The following is a 20,614-nucleotide window of genomic DNA, read 5'->3' as shown; positions in this document are numbered from 1 at the left end:
AAATGGATTCTCGTGTTTACAACAAAGACTTGTCTTGTCTGTTTCCCTGGCAGTGGTTATAACCTCCCTGGACACGATCACTGTTGCCACACGACGCAACAGCCTTGTTCCAGACTTGCTCCAGGAGCTCCACAATAATCCTCAGGTGGGGACCAGATTACGGTGATCCCATCCCATCCCATCCCATGAAGGTGGTGAGGGCCCTAATGCCCATCACATATCAAGAGGAAAAGTCCCAAGAGCCTGACAGCTGTGGAGTTGGGGGTGTGTTCTCCCTGTGGAGTTAGGCTGTACTCAATTGTTCTTTAGAGCAGTTTCTCTTCCCCTGGAAAAGAGAGATGTTAGAGAAATTACACTTGGGGATAATGTGACCTTTCGTGCATGTTTGCTGCGAATATGAGAAAGATTCACTTTGCAAGTTGGGAAAGCAACAAATAAGTTTTCTTTGGCATAGCACAACAGCTACTGAGAACAGACTTTGGAGTCAGGGTAGCTGGAAAAAAGGAATGTTTTTTTGAGCAAAAGAGCTATTTCAGCTCTCGCAGGTAAAAAAGGATTTAAACAGCGAATTTGACAACAGGACAGATGGATTCAGATCACTTAGTAGCAACACATGTTTTCTCTTGGGGCTTTCCATTTGTGGTTTACCAGCCAGGCCACAACAAAAGTCTTTTGCTTTTCTGTGAAAGTGAGTCCATTTATTAGTCTTCCTCCAAAGCTGCATCAACTGTTGCTTTCCTGTGCACGTGTTTAAGCGAGCTGCTGTCTTTAACGAAGGCAAACAGAGGGATGCTGGTGCTCGTGTGCAAGGCTGGTCTGGGTTTCAGTTCTGGAAGCAAGAGTGTGTGCTGCAACTTTGCTCTGCTTGGGGTTGTAAAGCTGGGTAAAAAATGGATGAATCAGCCCAGGCTTAGTGCAGCTTTCAGGCTACTGCCTGGCTTTCGTGGAGTGTCTTGTGTTATTTGTTGTGTGAGCCAAAATGAAGCAAAGGTGGTCAGCTTTGTGTTGTGTTTGTCTTCCCTTATCTGAGGGCTTTGAAAGGGAGCACTGAAGGATGTGGCTAAAAGTAAAACTGCCACTTTGGGTGGGGGCAATGGCTTGGATTCACTTGTTTCTGTGTGTTGATAGATTTAGTCAAACATCCAGAAGAATGAATAGATTTTATTTAAAATATAAACATGGCATGTGAAGATAAAAACATTGCAAAATCGCAAAATTCTTTGAATGGTAACTGTCATCTAGGATTTACTGACTTCCAAGAATAGCTGGAACCCTAAGCTAAATGAAAGCACAGATTTTGAAAGAAAAAGGTTTTGTGCTTAGGTGTGTCCATGAAGTAGCCCAGAAGTAAGAAAATCCAACCAGTCTAAATTTGTTTTAATAACATACTGCAGTGTGGCTGCTAGGTCACATTTCCCATCTCTGAACTGTTACAGCTGCAGGATACAAAAGTGGAAAACTACTTGTAAGAAAGGCTTCTGTCAGGTACAGCAGCACCAGAGGCTGCACAAAACTTCATGTGACAGATAAGGAGGAAATATCTGCAGGACTTTTTCCTGAACCACGAGAAAATGTTTACCCTGAACATCTGCACATTTTTGAGGTGTCTGCAAGCTTTCCTCAAGCAAGTTCCCTTTAGGGTGCACTGAAGACTAGGTTTGGACTCAGAAAATATCTAATATCTGGATTCATGGACATGAAAGAGGCACAGCTACTCGGCTGGGAGGCACCCTCGGGATATTGCTTTGACAAAAGATAACTGCTACACTATTGCCAAATGGTCCTGGTTCCATGTGATGTGAGTACAACAGAATTTTCATTTGGCTGGGAATTGAAAGCTGATCTTGATATGAAAAATTGGTGTCTGAGCTCAGAGTTGATACTGGAGTGCCTCACACACACAGCAACAATAAACAAGGCTATGAGTTATTCACAAAAATGATGCAATTTTAGTTTGGCACTGGTGCGGGAGAGGTCAAGTGTTTCCAGAGCTCAGTTTAAAACAATAATTTCCATCCTCCCGTGACAAGATGAGGAAACTGTCCCATCTGGGCAAAAAAGCTAGTAAAAATCCCTCCTCCACAATTTCAGATCATCAGCAAAGTTTACTGTTTTGCAATTTTCTGCCAGGCAGTTTGGCTGACTTGGGGCTGAAACAGCAAAGATACATGCACTGGCACAAGGAAAACTGAGTTCTTGGCTCTCTGGACATTCATGGACAACACACTGATAGAATCTGCTCTTTCTCTTTTGTTTTGTTGGGTGCATGTAACGATGAGACATAAGCACAAGTTAAGCTTAAAACCCCCAGTTTAAAATCCTCCCTGGAAGCCACGGGAAAATGTTTAAATAAAGATTCAGTTGAATCAAACAGAGCTCAGCCACAGTTTTTGTTCCATCCTGAGAAGGGTAAGTCCAGGTAGCATGACATTAACATAGCAGAGAACACTATTTTTAATTGCTCAGATTTCCACAGCCTGTTGGTGGGTTTTTTTGTTGTTTTCTCACAGCTAGCTCCCGTTGAAAGTGGAAGTCCCCTTTTTTGTGGAATATTTGGTAAAAACCAAAATGTTGCTATCAAGGCTTAAAGAAGGCACCTTCCCTTATGATTCAATATTTGACCCCATTGGAGCCACTCCTGTTTTTGGAGGACTGGGTCAAATTCTGCCTGGTTCTGTACACAGTAGCAGCTGGTGAAAACAGTGAAAGGATTGTACTCTAGAGAGATAAACATGGAAAAGGTCACAAATCTCACTCTGCAGAGTCCTTCAGTTTTCTTTCTTTTAGCTGCCTTTCTTCACATGCAGTAGCCACCCTCAGGGTAAGGTGGCAACAAGAACAACCCATGCTCCTGAAACGCGGCTGCTTCTGCTCCTGACAGTCCTCAAGGATGGTGATGAGAGCCTGGGCAGTCACCAGCTTTCAGTGGTCTGTCACAGAGCAGCTGAGTCCCAGGCTTTCTGCTTCCCCCAGTGCCCAAATCACTGACAAGCACAGAATACTGTCCAAAGCGCTGAGCTGGAGTGGTGACACAACAGTTCTGTGGACACAGTCAGCTGCTGGAATGAAAATCCAGCAGATTTTCCTCTCTCTTGTGCTCTAGAAGATTTTAGTTTTATTTTTTTGGGCCATTTTTCTTGGCAGAAATCTGTCTCTTATATCACAAGGAATGCTGCCACTGAGGGAGTGCTGCTTCTCTTGACACATCTCCAGCTGCCCAAATTGTTGGCAGACCTTCCATTTAGGCAGGTGCTGTAAAAACAAAATAACTTCTTTTTATAAAAAAACTAGACATAAACCTTCCCCAGAAATAATCAAGCCTAGCATGGCTTTTCCTAAGTAACCAGTGGAAAGAGATGCAAAGCTATGGAAAAGACATATTCATGCTGTTGAGAGAGAACTGACTGGGGAGAAGTCCTGCCTGGATACTCAAGATACTGGGGGCTTTCTGTCCTCATGCCACAGTCCAGAAGTGCCTCTGTGTGCAAATAGAAAAAGTGGCCTTCCTTGTGAAGGTGTATCAGTGTCATCTTGGGTTTGTTTAAAACTGTTTCAGAGAAATAGATGTACAAATCCTCTCTGTGGCTAAGAGAAAACAGCTTCCCCAGGCTCCTTTCAGGGAAATGAAGGAATTCCTACAGATAATAGTTCAGAATTGCTCCAGCTCTGAATTTCTCCTCACCAGAGCATCCTGCCCCACTGACTGTAATAGATGTCTGGAGAGACTAATCCCACCAGGCTGGAGTTACTCTTCTTACAATTTGCCTTCCTCACAGTTTCCAAACTCTTTTCTGCTCTTTGTAACAGCAAAGCTAGTTTCAGTAATCTCATTTTGGTTTGCAGTATTCAGGAGTCTCACTGCCATGAAACAACCTGACCTCCTTCATAAGGTGCCAGAAGCAGAAGTACATTTACAGCAGTATTGAAAAGCAAAATGCTGTGGCAGAGCATACCCCTGGATGCACCTCCCCAGGGCCTTACCCCCCCCATCTACCACACACAACAGGATTGAAAATACCAAATAATGATTAAATTAGCCTAGAATTTCTCCTATAGCCCGTCTTTTGTACTAAGGTAGTACCAGCTTTATTTCTAAACAATTTCTTGCATATACTGGTTTTCTCTTTCGTTCAGAAAACACAAAGCAACAAACCTGGACTGGTGGAGACTTGATAGTCTGGACAAACTCTGCCTCACTGCTCAACAACCCTTAGACAATTTCTTCTGACATCTATCTTAAATCTCCTTTGTTTAAGTCTGTTGTGCCTTAAGTGCAGTTTCAGCTGGTTTAGCACAATAAATAACTTGTCCCATCCTCTGGAAAGACACTCTGAAGAGGGTTGTTATTGTGTCCTAAATCAGCCAGACCTCCTCCAGCCTAAACAGACACAACCAGTCTCTCACCAGAGATCACATTCCCTGGACCATTTCCATTCCTCAATTCCTTGGTATTGATCCAAGTTGTCCTTAAATTGGGATGTCCAAAATATGGCTCACAGAGGGGAGACAGCTTCTGCCATCAGAGAGCCATCAAAATTGCTGTCCCACCTCCTCCTCCACAAGTGCAGTGGAGAAAAGACAAGGAAAAGACAGCATCTGGAAGGTGCCTTTGCTTTGTTCCTAATGAACAAATCATCCTACAGCAGCCTTCAATACAAGATAAATATTTACTTTTATTTATGTCACAGAGGTTGGTTGTTTTTTTGGTTTTTTGGTTTTTTTTTACTAATGGGCTAAGTCCAGGAATCTCACCAAGAAGGGCTTTGTATAAGTAAGTCTGGGGAAGAAAAAGTTAACCTTAAATGAACTGTTTGTTTTATGATAATGCAGTTCCCAGGAACAAAAGGAGAGAATGTCTCCTTATTTTGAGGAGAAAATCCATCCTCCTCCACAGATTATGCTCTGCAGGAGGGAGTGCAATGCCTGTTGATGTTTAGCAAACACAAATGTTGGAGATCAGGCTGCAGTCTGGAAAATAACTGACCATTAACCCAGTTTCCATGACTGCCAAACAAGTTCCACAAAAAGTTTTTTTTTTAATTTAAGGGTTATTTTGCTTCTGCTTGTTACAATGAGATGGGTACATTCACAGCATCTGCTACAGCAAACTATGCTTTAACTATTACAGCTTTAGTGAAACCACTGTATTTTCTGCCTGTTCTGCAGGGACATACAGGCAACAGTTGTTAGCTTCAGTAGAAACTACCAAATGAGATATCAAATAGGCAGAAATTTCACCCTGTACTCTTGCAAGTCCTCTGTTCAATTTTTTTTTTCCAGATCTGCCTTCATTTTTTTCACACAATTTTCATTTTTCCCCTACTATAAATAACAAATGAATTTGTAAACCAGCTGACCTGCAATATTGCATTCTTGCTTATAAAAACCTGAACATGGTAAAGGTCTGAAGAGCACGTCTTTTTTAGGAAAGGAGGAATTTTTTAATATTGGGTGTATATAGGCTCAGGTTCACAGACATGATGTAAATGATGTCCCTGTATCCCAGTTAAAGACCACCTAGGATGCAGTGCCTAAAAAAATGCATCATCCAGCCAGTCTAATCTAAAGGCTTGTGCTGAACTTGAGTTCTGAAGCTATGAAGTTAAGTCACCCAAGACAAACAAAATAATATATTTTTATTACTTACAGTTGAGTCCTCCTTGGTCTTCTCTTAGTTGGACATCTGTTGAGACAAGTGCATAGGTTTCAGCATGTACGGAAGATAACCAGTCTTTAGAAAAATGAGATTAATATTAAACAACATGACCAAAAGTGAGGGTTCAGCGTGCTAAATATTTTGTAAAATGCGTTTCAATATTCTATTTGCTTAGAACCCAGAAAGGAGAGATTTCGGGATTGAAGTAATGGCCCTGCTCCCCATCTTGGCTCAGAGTCCTGCCTCACTCTTGGGTTGTTTCTGAAGGAAGGATGTGACTTGTGCAAGAGCTGCTGCAGATCCTGCACAAGATCACTACCCTGCTTTCCCCAATCTTTTCTGAGGCACCCAGGCTTGCTATCACTGAGGAAGAGGGCATGGACTGAAAACACGGACTGTCCTTGTCCATGAAAAGTGTGGTTGTCCCTGCTCTGTTCCTTAGATGTTAGCTCCTGCATAGCTGCAAAGGGGCTTAGAGCAAGTGCTCAGCTACATTGGCAGCCTCAGTCTGGTCCACAAGAGGTTTTTTAGAGCTTTTTTAGAGTCATGCATGTGGGCAAATCCAGCTGCACAAGGGTACATGTGACAATGAGACCAGCTACATTTCTGCTTGATCCCAGCAGGATACTGACCCTTAATCATCCAGCCAGAGACTCTAAAGATCTCAGGATTGAATTATGCTCTGATTTCTGCTTCAAACTGTGCTGAGCTAGCTACTGACCCCAGTCCTGTTTCATGCCATCTGTCCAGAAAGAGCCTGCAGGGATCACAGCTGACAAACCATGGCCAGATACAAATCTGAGTTGCTCTCACATCCAGAAATTTCTTCCTGTGAGGCTCAGATACGGGAAGAGAAAACCATGAAGAATAACATATCCTGGGGCACTACATTTCCTCCCCAGGGCACCCCGAGTTTTTGATAATGGCATGATTTCCTGCTGCCATGTGCAGGTAGCTTAGTCGTACTTTCTCTCTTCCTGTTGGATAACATTAAGTATTTTGGCAAGCGAGAAAGAATTCTTATAATTTGGTTGTGCAAATGAAGTGTCTCATTACCTCTATAGGACACTAGATTGGAGGACCTCCTTCTCCACAGCCAGCAGATTAAACCAGTTAGAACACCTATCACAAAGACAATGCCAACGATGCCAGCCGCTTGAGCACCTCGGCCTTTTTTTTCTAGTTGTTTGTCGCTTTCTGTGCCAGAACCACTGGTTTTCTTCTGCTGTGTGTCTAGAATAAAATAGAAAAGGATGTCATAAGGTGTAAATGTTCACATTTCATACCAGAAAAATATTTCACCATGTTTTACATGCATAAAAAAATTCTGAAGGGCTAAAGATTCATGCTATTCACATCACTGTGATTTTGGTGATTCCTTCTGAGCAAGGCACATCTCTAATTAATTATGTCTAAATACCAGTTTACTCGTCCCTGTCACCATAGTACATCCATCCTTCTTTCTTCCTTTTTCTTCTTTCCCTACAGATTTGAGAGACTGTATGTTTGGACTTGTATCTAGATGCAATTGAAAATAAATTTATACAGAATCTATAATGTAAATCTGATTCAGAAAAATGGGTTAAAAACCTGTTCCCCTGAAGTTAGCCAAGAATCTTCACTCTGCTGCAAACTGAAGGTTTCAAATCACATCTCTTACTCTTTCAAGCGCAATTGTGAAACTTAAAAACAACAAAAAAAACCCAACCAAAAAATAGTGAGATGAAGGTCTTTTCCCTCAGAAGACAACATGAAAATGCCATTAGGAAACTAATGATGAGGGTACTTAGTTTTCCTTTAATTTGGGATGATGGCATGGTGTATTATCACATAAACACTCTACAATGCAACCTCTGCTCATGTGTTCAATTTTTGTTCCTGGAAATAGTTTATATCATTTTCCCGCATTCATGGGATCAGTGTTTGGGGTGTTCAGGTAAATTAGCTGTGGGTAGCCAGCTACAGTTAGGGAAACATTCCAACCTCATTGCACCAGGGTGCAGAGACCTGTGAGAGAAAAGTGTGGCTGGAGGCAGGACCAGGAACAGCAATGAGATCAAACAGCCATGGCCAGATCAGCCTTCCCACTCCAGACAGATTCTCTACACAGCCTTTTGGGAATAATGAACTGCAGCACTGGTACTGTAACTATAACTTCTTAATACCTTTTTTTTTTTTAAAGAGCTTTCTGGTTTTATGAAGAGTTGAGTGACTAAATACATGCTTTTGCTATTAATCATCATATCAGCAATAAAAAGCACATTATACTTGTGCTGTTAGGTACACTGCTCTATGGAGCTCATATTGCCCTTTTGCTGCAGACCTTATTTAAGTCTTGCACTGGATTAAATTGAGTTTTGGAGACTGAAAACCGAACTTTGGAACTAGGCAGAATTAAAGAGCAAATGTGAGTGTTGCAAGGCCATTGGGTAAGGGGTCAGAAATCATGGATCTGCTGTATGGTGGCCCCTAAAAACCAAGCTGACTCCCCAAACTATCATGTTCATGAAGAAATTAAAGGTTAAGCTCAGCAACTGCCTCAGATGCAAGAGCTTCACAGTGCTGTTTTCCTTACACACTTGGTGGGTTATTCACTTCAGTGTGGAGAAATTAAACATCAAGTCCATGGCTACGCATAACTGGAGCTTGAAATAAAGCCTGAGATCTTCTCAGAACATTTTGGAAGCACTGAATTAACGCACAGCCCTCGTTAGTGTGCATCTGCAGACAGAGACATGCTGGTAGATATTCCTGCTACCTAGAAAACCTGAGGCAGCATGAAGGAACTTACAGTTGGCTGATAGATTTTCCTGCAGCATCTCGTTCTCTATGGAGCACTCTATTTGCATGTTAGAAGTGGCTTTCACCTTCAGTGTGCTAAAAACGCTGAAAGTGCCATCGCTGTGGAGTATGATCTCTGTTTTTGATGGAGACAGGCGACTGTTGTTCACTTTATTGATCCAGTAAACGTTGGGCTTTGGGTATCCATTGCCAGACCTGCAGTTGAAGGTCACCTCCTCTCCAGTGCTGTTTCTTATTGGTCCACTGAGTATTGGTTGGCTGTAACTCGCTGGAGAGCAAGAAGAAAAAGAATAAGTTGTTGACATTTTGAAACATATAGGAAAGGCAAAATTTTGAGATGGATTCTGAAGCCAAACTGCTGGATTTCACACCACCTTAATGGCTTGAAAGAGAAATGCCTGCAGGTTTGGCCTGTAAGCCAGAGAGCTAAGAGAATCCCTGGGGAAGGCAGAAAGCTAAAGCCAAACCTAAAGGCAGAAAGGACCAACTTAAGTTGCTGAGAGCCAGTCACATGCAAGAACCCTGATATCCATGAAAAACAAGAAGAAAAGTAACACCCACTGGGCAAACAGTTTTTTACATGCATTCTCCAAGGTTTACATACCCTCTCTGTAGCATTTAAATTAAGCAGACAGAATTTCAGCAAAAGGGCAGAAGTCTGTTTCAAAAATTAAAGGTGGGCTTGAATATAATATTGAAATAGCACAAATTTGAAAAGCAGAAATGGGAATTTGGGGAAAGTGACACAAGTTCTTACCTGCTAAACTGAGAACCACTTCTGCCTGGTGAATCACTCTGGGAAGTTCAGTTTTCTCCTGCACTACACATTTGTATGTATGCTCATCACTCTGGCTGACATTTAGCAATAGCAGAGAAAAATCACCATTTTCCAACCTATCCTGGAATAATTGAGTCCTGTTTTTAAAGTGAATACACTGACTTCTGTTATCATCTTGGCCAGAGATCAGTGCATGTACAACTAAACACTTTTCTTGATAGGAATCATCAGCTATTTGCCAATATACACGTAGATTTTTCAATTGCAAGTTTTTTTTGTTATAAATGCAACTTAGTATGGCGTTGTCTCCAAGTTTACTGATGATGTTCTTCTCCTCTAGTGCAATAACTACAAGATGAAAAGAGAGAGAGAGAAAAAAGGGAAAAAAGTGAATTATTTTCAAGTACATTTTACCACATATAGACTCCAATATTAGTTTTATAGCAGGTGGGTGAGTGTGCTCACTTCATAGTCATTCCTACACCCCAAATTTCCAGTGACTAATTCTCCCCATGTTCATTTGTCTGTGCATTGTCCAAAGGGCCATTTTCTCCGAGAGCCAACCAGTCTTAATCATTCCTAGCCCCATGGATACCCACATTTCACTTTGTGCACTGACTGCAGACACATATTCAAGTCCTAATGCTTTAATAATCACTTATTTCGGTATTTTTTTAAAAAAATTAGGAAAAATGCCAAACAACTCCACTTGAATCACAAGAAGTGGAAACATTGATGAGAAAGAGTGCTGCCGTTATTTCGAGACCCAAAAATTTAAGAAGGGGAGTAAAAGCAGCATTTCTCAAAGCCGGTGTGACAAAGCAACCACATTTTACTGCTACTATCAGTGACACCCTCTCAACAAATACACTCAGCTGGCAAAGCAGCACACCCAGATACCTCCAGTGACACGTTCATTAAACATTTACATCTTGAGGGTCGCTTGAGGTAAAGTCAGGACCGTATCTGGCTTTCAGAACACTTTTCCTGCCTTCCAGACATGAGGAAAGGTGGCCTTGCTCCATGTGAGCAAGGCAAAGGCACGAGGTGGCCAACAGCTGATGCAGAAGGCACAGGTCAGTGAATCCCACAGGGCTGGGCAGCTCTGTCCACAGCCTCCCTGCTGGATCCATCACCTCCAGACCAGCAGCCAAAAGCAGCTGGTGCAACTGCTTGGTGGCACCAGAGCTGTGTTGGTGTTGTGTCAGGCGAGAGGGGATCAGGCACGGGGCTGGATGAGAGAGATTACAGCTGGAGGGAGGGATTACGTGGGTGGATGATTGAGGGAAAGGAAGATGACAGGAGTGGAGGCTTGGAAACGCAGAAACAGCACGCGGTGAGGTGGGAGGGAGGTGTCGATGTTAAAGGGGGATCTGTGTTTGTGAGGATGGACAGGACTCAGAAATAGCTCATCTACACATCTGAGTTGGGCACCTTGGTCTAAAAATGCCACTGAGGCAGACACGGTGCTGCAGGGAGAAAGGCAGGATGTTTACTACCAGGCACTTCCACTTCAGGGACCTGAAGTAACAGGTTTGAACTGCAACGCAATTCCTTGGCTCAGATTTTGGGAAACCCGTTGGAACAGTAGGAAAAGTAATGCCCTGGCAAGATGGGTGCAGCTCCATCACTGGCCAGAAACAGGCCAGCCAGCATCTACTGAGACTGAATCTGGTACAGTTTGTCCTGATCTTGGGGCCAGGGAGTTTCCTTGGTGCTTTTGTGGAGCTCCTTCTCAGTGACTGAGCAAGAACAGAGGAGAGAACTCTAAAAACATTTCAATATCACCAAGTGGTGCAATTTAATTCTACTTTTGTTTTGCAAGGGATATTTTGGAACCTCAGTAAATTTACTACTGATAAGTAATAAGTAACTACTCCTTATTAGTAGTAAATTTGCTCCTAATATTATTATTTTAGTAATTAATAGTAAGAGTACTATTAGTAAATCACTAATTACTAAATGCCTTAAAAAAGAAATATTTTCCATAATACTAAATATCTTATTAATAATACATAAAATTAAAAATATTATTTTATATGAAAATATAAATTTATCATAATTATTTTATTAGTAATTTACTACTAATAAGTAGTAGTTACAAATTACTACTATTGGCTACTTGACACCGTGATGTATAATTCTACTCATGAGCATACAGGCATGTTAGATCAGCTTATCAGCTGCTTTTATTACTCCTCTTCCAAGGCCTTTTGTTGACAGAAGCACACAGGGAGGTCTCTGAAGCAAGCAAAGCAATCTGAGCAAGAGCCTCCATAAAGCCCTTTGCTGTTCTCTGCAATGACACTGATAGGAATTGATTGTGTCTTCTTTCCCTGATGCATGCCAGAGAAACATTTCACATTGAGGAATCCTTCACTATCTTGTAGAAAACACAGAAATGTTCCTATTGTACATTTGACAACTACTTTGTGCATTTGGCCAAACATATTAAAAGGAGCCCAGTTAAATTTTTACTGAGTTTTTCTGAACTTACCGACTTTCAGGATATGAAGGAGCAGTAACAGAAACCCGTACCTGAAACAAAAAGCAAACGAGTGTTACAGCTGACTTTGTATCTCTGTTGTTTAAATAAGCAATAAACCAAATTTTCATTGTTTTAATATAGTGCCACAAGTAGGTAAATTAGGTACTGCTCCCATGTAATGCCCCATTAAGTATTTGCATTTTTGACAGCTGCAAAACTTCTGTTTATACAACTCAGCAGCGGTTTGGTGGTCAAGGCCATGAATAGCAGCAAAATGCACTAATATTGGAATCAGGGCAGAGGGCATGAAGCTGGTGTTGGGCCTGGCTCCTCTTCTGAAAGAATCACTTGGCTTGCTGGACAAACAGGCTCTGGAGGTGGCGTGGGTCAGTGGGAAGGACCATGGCTGCACAGGTCAAAAAACAGGTTTTCGCTGAAACTCAAGGAGTTATGGTTTTGTCTGGTTAAAGGACAAAAACATCAGCTGACCATGCTGCCTACCAGGTTGTACACTCAGTAAAAATTTGTAAATGGGAAACCTGGTGATAGTGGAGAGCTGTGCAAAGGTTTTCGCTGGGAAGAATTTGGTGTGTTTGATTACTCGGGAGGGGCAAATCTGTGCAGGAGCTTCCCCAAAGGAAAGGTGCCATAGGAAACCAAATTTAACCCATCTACATAGTCCAAGTGATTTAACTCTCATCCCACAGGAAGGAGGATGTTTAAGGAAGACAAATAGACAGCACCTCCCTTTGAGTTAATTTAAAATATCCTTTCACCTCTGCACCTAGTTACACATTGTGCTCTCCTTCCTCCAGACTGCCATAGGAAGGGAAAGAAAGATGATGGAAAAGTTTTGGAATGAGAACTGTGTGGCTGCCCGCCTTGATAGTTTAAAGCAGAGGACATTCTTGACACAAAATCTACCTCTACTTGAAGCCCCATTTCCAGAGACTGAGATGGAGAAACTTTATGGGAGAACCAGTCTGAACTGTATTATTCTTTTGTACAAAGAAAACAATTTATTTTCTTTTCCTGTGTCCTTGGAAATGATTTGATGGATGAGGCTTGAAAAGTTTAAGTGGATGCCCAGTGTGGAAAACTTCTGCTCTATTACTTCAGTAAATCTGCAATCAGTCTCAAAGGAAGTCTCCCAAGGAAGCACACCTAAACATTCTGTTCTGTCTCTGACAGTGGCTTTTACACGAGGATTTGTATTTTATTCCTGTTTTATTTTTTACACTGTGCAGGAGTCATCACTTTTGTGCCAGGCCTGTAGACATCTGTCTTGGCAAGCTCAGCTCATGTAGTCCTCAATCTTTCTTAATCCCATGCCTGTGTTTATTATTCCCCACCCAAGTCAGAAGATATGGATATAGCAACTCATTTGAATAGAATAATAACAGTAACTGACTGATCTTTTTGGGAGTCTCTAGGGAATTTCCCATGGTAGGCATTTGCTAATGCCAACAGACATTTAGATATTCAGCCAGAACTGATTCTCATATGTGTGTATACAAAGAGGATCTTGATTTCTTATTTTAATAAGTGATGCCACACTCAGGATTGGGCAGATCCAGAGATGCCTCATCCTCTTGCTTGGAGGAAGTTGCTGCTGTGGTTTGTGGGGGCAGTGTCAACCCACGATGTTCCCTTGGAATAGCTTTCATTCCACGCTTCAATTGGAAAAAGGGAGAAATGCTCTGCCTGCAGAGAAACCTCCCTTTTGCCCTCTACATTCACTCAGCTCCTGTGTCCATCACACCAGCATTGAGCTTAATTAAGTGCTGGCATAGCTGCACTACCTTCTTTGGCTCTTGCTCTCCTAATTTTAAAAAAATATTTTAATTTTTTGACTTTTTCAATTCTTTCCCACACCTTCCTCTTCTGAAAGATTTTTTAAAATGCCGTGTGAAACAGGAGAAAGTCGCACTTCCCCTTTCATAATTCTTGCTGGGTGAGATGATTCTTCCTACCAGCACCAACTTTTTCATCACTGCTCACCCTAAATCCACAGGATGTGGCACACTCTAGCCAGGCAAGAGATATCCCGATGCTTGCATTAACAGCTTCGGGGGCTTTGCTCCACTGCTGAGACCCACTTTGTCCCCTAACCTTGCGGCGGCACGGCTCTTCTCGGTCAGCAGGTGCCCTAAACGCGCCACCTTTCCTAACACCTGCTGTAAGGCAGCGCTACCCTGGGCAATAAACCCCGAGTGAGTCATGTCCCATGGCAACCCTTCGGCTGAAAATAGCCATAAAAGGCCCGGTAATTACCTGGAGCCCTCGGTGGCCGCGTACAGACGGGGGACCCTTGCCCGGGCTGAGCTCCGGCAGCACCCGGCTCCGCCAGCGCTGTCCGCGGGCGGGACCTGCCCCCGCAGCCTGTCCCGGGTCCAGGGCTCTCCCCTGACTCCAGTTAAGCAGCCCAACCCTCGCCAGCGCTTTCCCTGCCCAGTGCAGCAGCAAAACTCGCCGCTGTTTCCCCACGGGGGACGCGCATCCCTTCCCGGGAAGCGGCCGCCGCGTCCCCAGCGCGCACGGAGCGGCAGCAGCGACCCTTCCCCCGCGGCCACTACTCACCCTCGCGGCTCCATGGTGCCCGAGCCGTGCCGAACCAGCCGTGCTGAGCCGAGCCGAGCTCCAGCTGCCCGCTTCGGGCCGTTCTCTTTTCCCACCCACGCCTCCCCCGTCCGGGGATTTCCGCCTTGCGAGGGCGCGGTGCGCTGCGCGGAGCGCGGAGCCGGCACAGCCCGAACTGGCGGAGCGGCGGCCAAAGGCACCCTCCCGAGCCCTTTGCCCGTCGGGATGGGGGCTCCCCGCTCCAGCAAATCCTTCTTCCCCGCAAATCCGTGTCCCCTGCGGGGAGGACGGCGGTCCCCGGCAGGCTGCACGGCCCTCAGCGCTGCTGGGGAGCCGGGGCTGGGCAGGTTTTGTCACAGCACGGGGACAGCGGTGTCCCCTGGGCTCTGCCAGGCGCTGGAGATCGGTCCCCAAGCCCCGGGGGAGGGCAGGGACTGCACCCGGCGAGCTCCGGGATCTCGAAGAATCTTGCCTGGGAACCGGGAAAAGTTGTGTTTCGAAGTACATGAGGCGCATGTCTGCATAAGCAGCGTATTTATTCTATATTTATATTTTGTAAATAGCTGAATGGGACTTGATAGAGAACAGAACCGCACCTGGAGATGTCGTAGGTGTGTTGGTGAGAGGGTGTTTTAGCACCAGCCGGCTGTTTGAAAGCTGCGGTTCTCGGTCTCAGCAGTTTCATTTTTGGCTCCACATTCAGTGGCTGTGTTTGCCTTGTTTGCTGTCGGGAGCTCCAGCCCAGCTGGGACCTCTCTTTGCCAACGCGAGCGTTTGTGACACAGCACAAAAGCTGTCGCAGCGCCGATGGTTAACGTCTGTCTAACATTCGCGTTCTAGTCTTTCTTGGTGTTAGTCACCCTGGGAATGAGATTACGTGGTGCACGATGAACATGGAACTCTGGGGTTGTGCAAGACCCGCAGATCTCAACGCCATTTCCGCTGCCAGCCAGCAGCAAGAAGGGGGATTTCGGTTTTGGGTCTTAAAGCTGACACTACTTCAGCCTCTCTGCGTGTATCACTGATACCTGCAAATCAGTGATCCGTTTGGGAGGGTAGGCTTAAATTTGTGCAAAGTGTACCGGAAGATAAACATTCCCATGGAATTATGGCTGAATCAGAACATATTTGCATCGGCCACTTCATGTCTTTCACCGAAATATTTCCTAATGGGATATCTTCATTTGGGAACTATTCTTCTGCTATTTTTAGGTGTTGTTTTTAATAACAGGCATTTGGGGATTCACATGGAATCAGTTCTTTGTGGTTAAAATCTTCCTGATTTTAAAATTTTCTGAGTTATATAACTTTTTACAATTCCGGATATAATTTTTTTTTCCTAAGATGCGTAATTTGAAAGAGCTCTTCTGCTCTTCTTTGTAATGGTTTCTATCTTCATTTTTTCATATATATGGATGTGTTTTGGTGGAAAGAAATTTCCCAGTAAGCAAGAGAGGCAAATGTGTCTCCATAGCCAGGAATCTATTTAGAATTTGGAAAGGACATGTTGCAAACCTCTTTGCTGTCTGCATCAGACCTTGGAATATTGATTGCCTGATGAATTATTAATCTAGAAGGCAACCTTGTCTTCTGTTTCCCTTCTAAATGGTATTCATGAAGGCTTAGCCTTAGGTAGGTCCTAACTTGCCTCTACCTGCAGAATTCCTCAGAGGACATGAAATATAGGGATGTTCTTCTGCCAGTGACTCCATTTCTATAGCACACTGAACAAGTCTGTGGTTAATAAAAGCGGGTTTTCAGTGTCAAATCATTGACATTACACATAAGATATCTCTTACTGCACAAGCAAAAAAAGAGAAGCAGCTGCAGCTGATATGGTTCCTTGTATTTACACTGAATAGCATACAATAAAAATGTATTTTTATTCTTTTGAACACAGATTTATTAATATGGCATTTGCTAGCAATAAATCAGGGTATTTGACTCAAGGTCAAAAGAGAGACCTCGGTGACATGATCTTTGCCTTACAAGTATGCCATCAAAAATAAGATGAACAATAACAGGGGTGTTTGAAAAGCCTGTGTGAAGTTTTCGTCAAAGATGTGTCTCCTCATTCCTCCTGCCATACATTTATAGAAAAATTCAGGCAGAGACAGCTGAGTTCCTAGAGCGATTTAAAGAACATCCTGATTTTTGACAGCTAATCTGCCCTCTCTTTAGGGTGGACACATGACCTGACACAAAGCATCTCAGGCTGTCAGGAGAAGAAAGTAACTCCTATAGCTTGTGTATGGCAAATATGTTGCCCATGGACTCTGAAAACTGAAACTGGGAAGATTTGGGGGGAAAAAAGAGAAGAAAACAATATCCCAGTTTTTCTGGGCTCTTAGACAGAGAAGTGAGAGAGCTATTTGCTTTCCAGTGTGTGTCATGCAAAGAGAACTGCTGGATCTGTAAAACACCCCTCTCATTAATACAGTTAATGAGAATCCAGAGTGACTTGGTTTTGTGAAGCAGACACGTACCTCTCTCTACATATGTAGAAGAAAAGAAGATCTCAGACAGATTGGACACCTCTGGGGACAGGAAAAAGGGGTGACACAGCTGTGTGTGGTGTGGAGAACTTCAACTGTATTTGGAGTTGACAGACATTAAAGAAATGCTGTGCCGTCTGAAATAGATCACATCCTTACGGAATGGTGTCCACACATCTCTGGCTCTTGCATAGTGGAGGTTTCAGTGCATGACACTAAAGCTTTACTCAAGTAAAGTGTGACTTGCAACAGAGAAAAAAGTCAAGAGAGAAATCACAGTAGTTTTGGCCACTTTTTATGTAGGGGTAAAAAACAAAAGAAGGTACAAGGCATGAATGATTTCGCAACATTTTTCTAACACTTTTTCTCTGCCTACAGAGAAGCTAGTAGAATTAGCAAATGGAAGAGGAACATTTAATAGAGAATGAGGGGAGGACAGTGCACAACCACAAATTTTTTCCTTAATTAGTGGAGCCAGTGGAATAAGACAGCAAAGCTGACTGCTAAGAACAGTCTGGTGATGAGGGAAAAGATGCAATTGCAATTAAAGTATCTTGTGATTCTGAGATAATCATTTGTGAGAAGTGAATGAACAAAGAGGAAACAATTGTCTGTCTGTTTGCTCTCTAGTTTACATTTTGTTGTCACACCAGGCACTTTGGGAATTGGCCAAAAATATCACTTTTAACACCCAAATTCCAAGATTGTTCCATGCAAAAGAGGAAAGCTGTAGCTCCGTAAAACACGTTTGGGCAAAATGTGCTCTGTGTGTGTGGCAGCAATGGTAATCCATTTATTTATACCCAGAGAAGGAAGGTACTGTCTTATATTTAGTTATGTTATTAGAGCACTGGTATTCACAGTTCTTTATTAGTTGTGCATGCTGGGATAGTTGATTTCCTGTTGTTGCACAAATAGGAAGGGAATAATTCCCTTGGCAATATTTTTCCCAGCAAACTGTGTGTGGGCATGTTAAATAAAAATAAAAATTTTTTTTAAAAAAAAAATCCACAATGATATGTCATTGCTGAAAACCTCTCTGGAGCCTCTTGAATTCAGGCCATATTATCCTGTGTGGAATGATTCCAAAGAGAAGAGTGCTCTTGCTCTCTGAATTGCCCTCTGTTCCTTTGCTCAGTTTCATTTCTGCCAGATATCCTTTGCTCTGATCATCTGCTCAGGACACCAGGTAATGCATCAAAGAAGGGAATAGAGTTTGGGAATAGAGTTCACAGGTTTTAGAGTGTGAAATATCTTCTGGAGAAGGGTTACCTTCTTTTACCCAGGTTCAATACATTGACTATAAGAATGACGAGAGAGGGAGCACAGCTGAATAAATTCAACCTCAAGCCAGATGCAGATGCCTTTAGCTGAGGAGGAGAAGGACCAGATTGTCTGGAACCATCCAGCAGAAATTTTCCTTCTCCAACAGGAAGCTGTTAGTTTTTAGGAAAACTTTTTCAACATGGCATTTTCTGATCCCACATAACACACAGAGCATTGGAAACCCTCTGAGCAATTAAAAAACCCCATCACAGCTGAGCCTGGATGCCAGTGACTGGCAAACTCTCTACAGGGAGCATGAAGAGGGAGCCCATGGTGCACACATTGGCTGCTCTCGGGTTAAAACTAAAACATAAGGGCATTTAGAACCTACCAAAACTAATTTCAAACCTCAGCCTTCCCAAACTGCAGTAAGATTAAGTCCATAAAATGCCCTACAATTAAGGTCTCCTTTTGTTTGTGACCATGGTGATCTTCTGTGAGGAGAACTAATGAAATGTTCTAAGAAAATGCTTAAGATCCATTGTGGCAATATCTGAACAAATCCATTGTGGCAATATCTGAACAAGTGAAACATTTTTCAAATGCAAACACAATTACGTAAAGTCTCAAGACTAATACTTGCTCTAAGGAGATAAAATGCAGCACCGGTATTTGCTGTACAAATGAAAGATTTTGGTTCCATAACTTACTGAATATCAAGAATTTTTAACAAGCAGATGAAAAGAAAAATATTATCCATAATTTTAAGATATAATTGTAACTTGCTTGGGATTATAATTATGTCAACATAAGTGTTAAAATAAATGAGCTCTGATTTGAAATTATAAAACATATTAAGCACAGGTTTGAAAACTGATATTGTGTTCCAAGTCTAATGGACCTTATAGAAAGATAGATAAATCACCTTTAAGAACAGGTATAGTAAAAAAAGATCTTAACACTATGTTAGAAAGCAAATATGTATCTGTCCTGCTCTAAGCCATTGCCATGAAGTAAAGAATCTATCACATTTTGGAAACCAGTTTCTAATATGAAAATACTGTCTTGAAGACAATGCTGTATTCCTGGGTACATTAGTGTCAGAGAAAACAGTGTCCATTACATACCATAAGTAATGTTTTAATATTGTCTTTAGAAATTTAAAAAAAAAAAAAAAAAAAAGCTTCTCCTCATAGCACAGTCAAATAGGAAACCATGTAATGCAACAGGATATGAGAGGGGTGTCAATTAGTGAGAAACAGGAACTGAAATCTCTATGACTTAATGTCGTTTATTGAATTATTTGATAAAATATGGTATATTACTACTAAGATTTGATGAGAACTGTAGTTTAATTTTATTCTAAAAAGCTGGTTTAGCCCTTAAATAACTCAAAAAATCCCCTCTGATGCCGCTTGCAATAAAAAGTGTAGCTATAGTGTGGTGTGGCATTCTGGTTTTTGAAAATGTGCTTGAAGGACGGATGAGTGTTGGGCTGAATTCCCCTAAAAGCCCCACCTTTCAGGGGGTGTAGTGGTCAGAACTTTAGGCCTGATTCCATAATGGGTTAAAGGCAGGTCAGTAGCTGCCAGTGAGTACAGTGAGTACAGGTGGGGATCTACCTGTGGATGCTGTCTGTTTTTTCGTGTGTGCTTCCATGCCATGGAATGCAGCCATGGATGTGCTGCCTCTTCTATTCACAGCAGGACAGGGCTCACCCCAGAAAGTAAAAAAGGAGGAATATTGCATGGCTCATCAGCTGGTGATCAGCTGTCCAACATCTTCCTCCAGCCCCTGGTGCTCAACTTCTTGCATCATCGATTGCATATATGTAATATTTTGTAATATTTTAATTCTGACTTTTCTGACCTCTTTACTTCCTTTTTTTTTTGGACACTTGTCTCTTGTCTCCAGCTAATCCTGCAATATGCAATATGGCCTCCTTGTCCTTTCCTCATCACTGATGTTGGTGTGATGGAACGCAGGCAAGGTTTGGTGGAGCAGCATACAGTGCTGTACCAGTTACAGCTCAGAGAGAGGGCAGTGGGTCTTATTTCTCAGTTTTGTTTCTCAGATCGTTGATTACCACCTCATTCTGCAGAGGGGGAGAGAGAGAGAGAGAGAAAGAAAGAGAGAAAGAAAAGAAGAAAGGAAGAAAGGAAGAAAGGAAGAAAGGAAGAAAGGAAGAAAGGAAGAAAGAAAGAAAGAAAGAAAGAAAGAAAGAAAGAAAGAAAGAAAGAAAGAAAGAAAGAAAGAAAGAAAGAGAATCTACCTCACAGAGTTGTACGTGCTCTTGTGACAGGTGAAGGCAATAATGTGATCTTTGTCTAGACACATTCCAGAGATAATACACTCTGATTTTCATTTCTGAAGGGAAAATTTCAAAGACCCTGCTCTTTTGGATGAAAGAAAGTCATGATCTGTCCTAACTTGATGACATTTATAATGAGATTTTACCTTTAATGATGCAGAAATCATTTTTCCTGGGGTAAAGGAGGATGTGATCTGGCAGGGTGTCATCTGTTCAGTGAACACTGCCCATTCTGGTG

General features: G+C 42.5%; 1 protein-coding gene across 1 annotated transcript; it reads right to left on the bottom strand.

Moving 5' to 3' along the window:
- Positions 1-1,141: 1,141 nt before the first annotated feature.
- Positions 1,142-14,452, bottom strand: ICOSLG (inducible T cell costimulator ligand). Its single transcript, XM_040057326.2, has 7 exons — positions 14,305-14,452; positions 11,734-11,774; positions 9,216-9,584; positions 8,448-8,726; positions 6,713-6,889; positions 5,648-5,683; positions 1,142-3,252 (listed from the first exon to the last, which is right to left on the bottom strand). Exons 1-7 carry the CDS (start codon positions 14,316-14,318, stop codon positions 3,242-3,244), a joined length of 927 nt encoding a protein of 308 aa, XP_039913260.1. The 5' UTR covers positions 14,319-14,452; the 3' UTR covers positions 1,142-3,241.
- Between the last annotated feature and the right edge of the window lie 6,162 nt (positions 14,453-20,614).

This window comes from Hirundo rustica, chromosome 2 (assembly GCF_015227805.2).
Source record: "Hirundo rustica isolate bHirRus1 chromosome 2, bHirRus1.pri.v3, whole genome shotgun sequence".
In the NCBI taxonomy this organism is placed as follows: domain Eukaryota; kingdom Metazoa; phylum Chordata; class Aves; order Passeriformes; family Hirundinidae; genus Hirundo; species Hirundo rustica.
The sequence above is the reverse complement of the archived record's forward strand: the minus strand, read 5'-3'. Positions and strand labels throughout refer to the sequence as shown.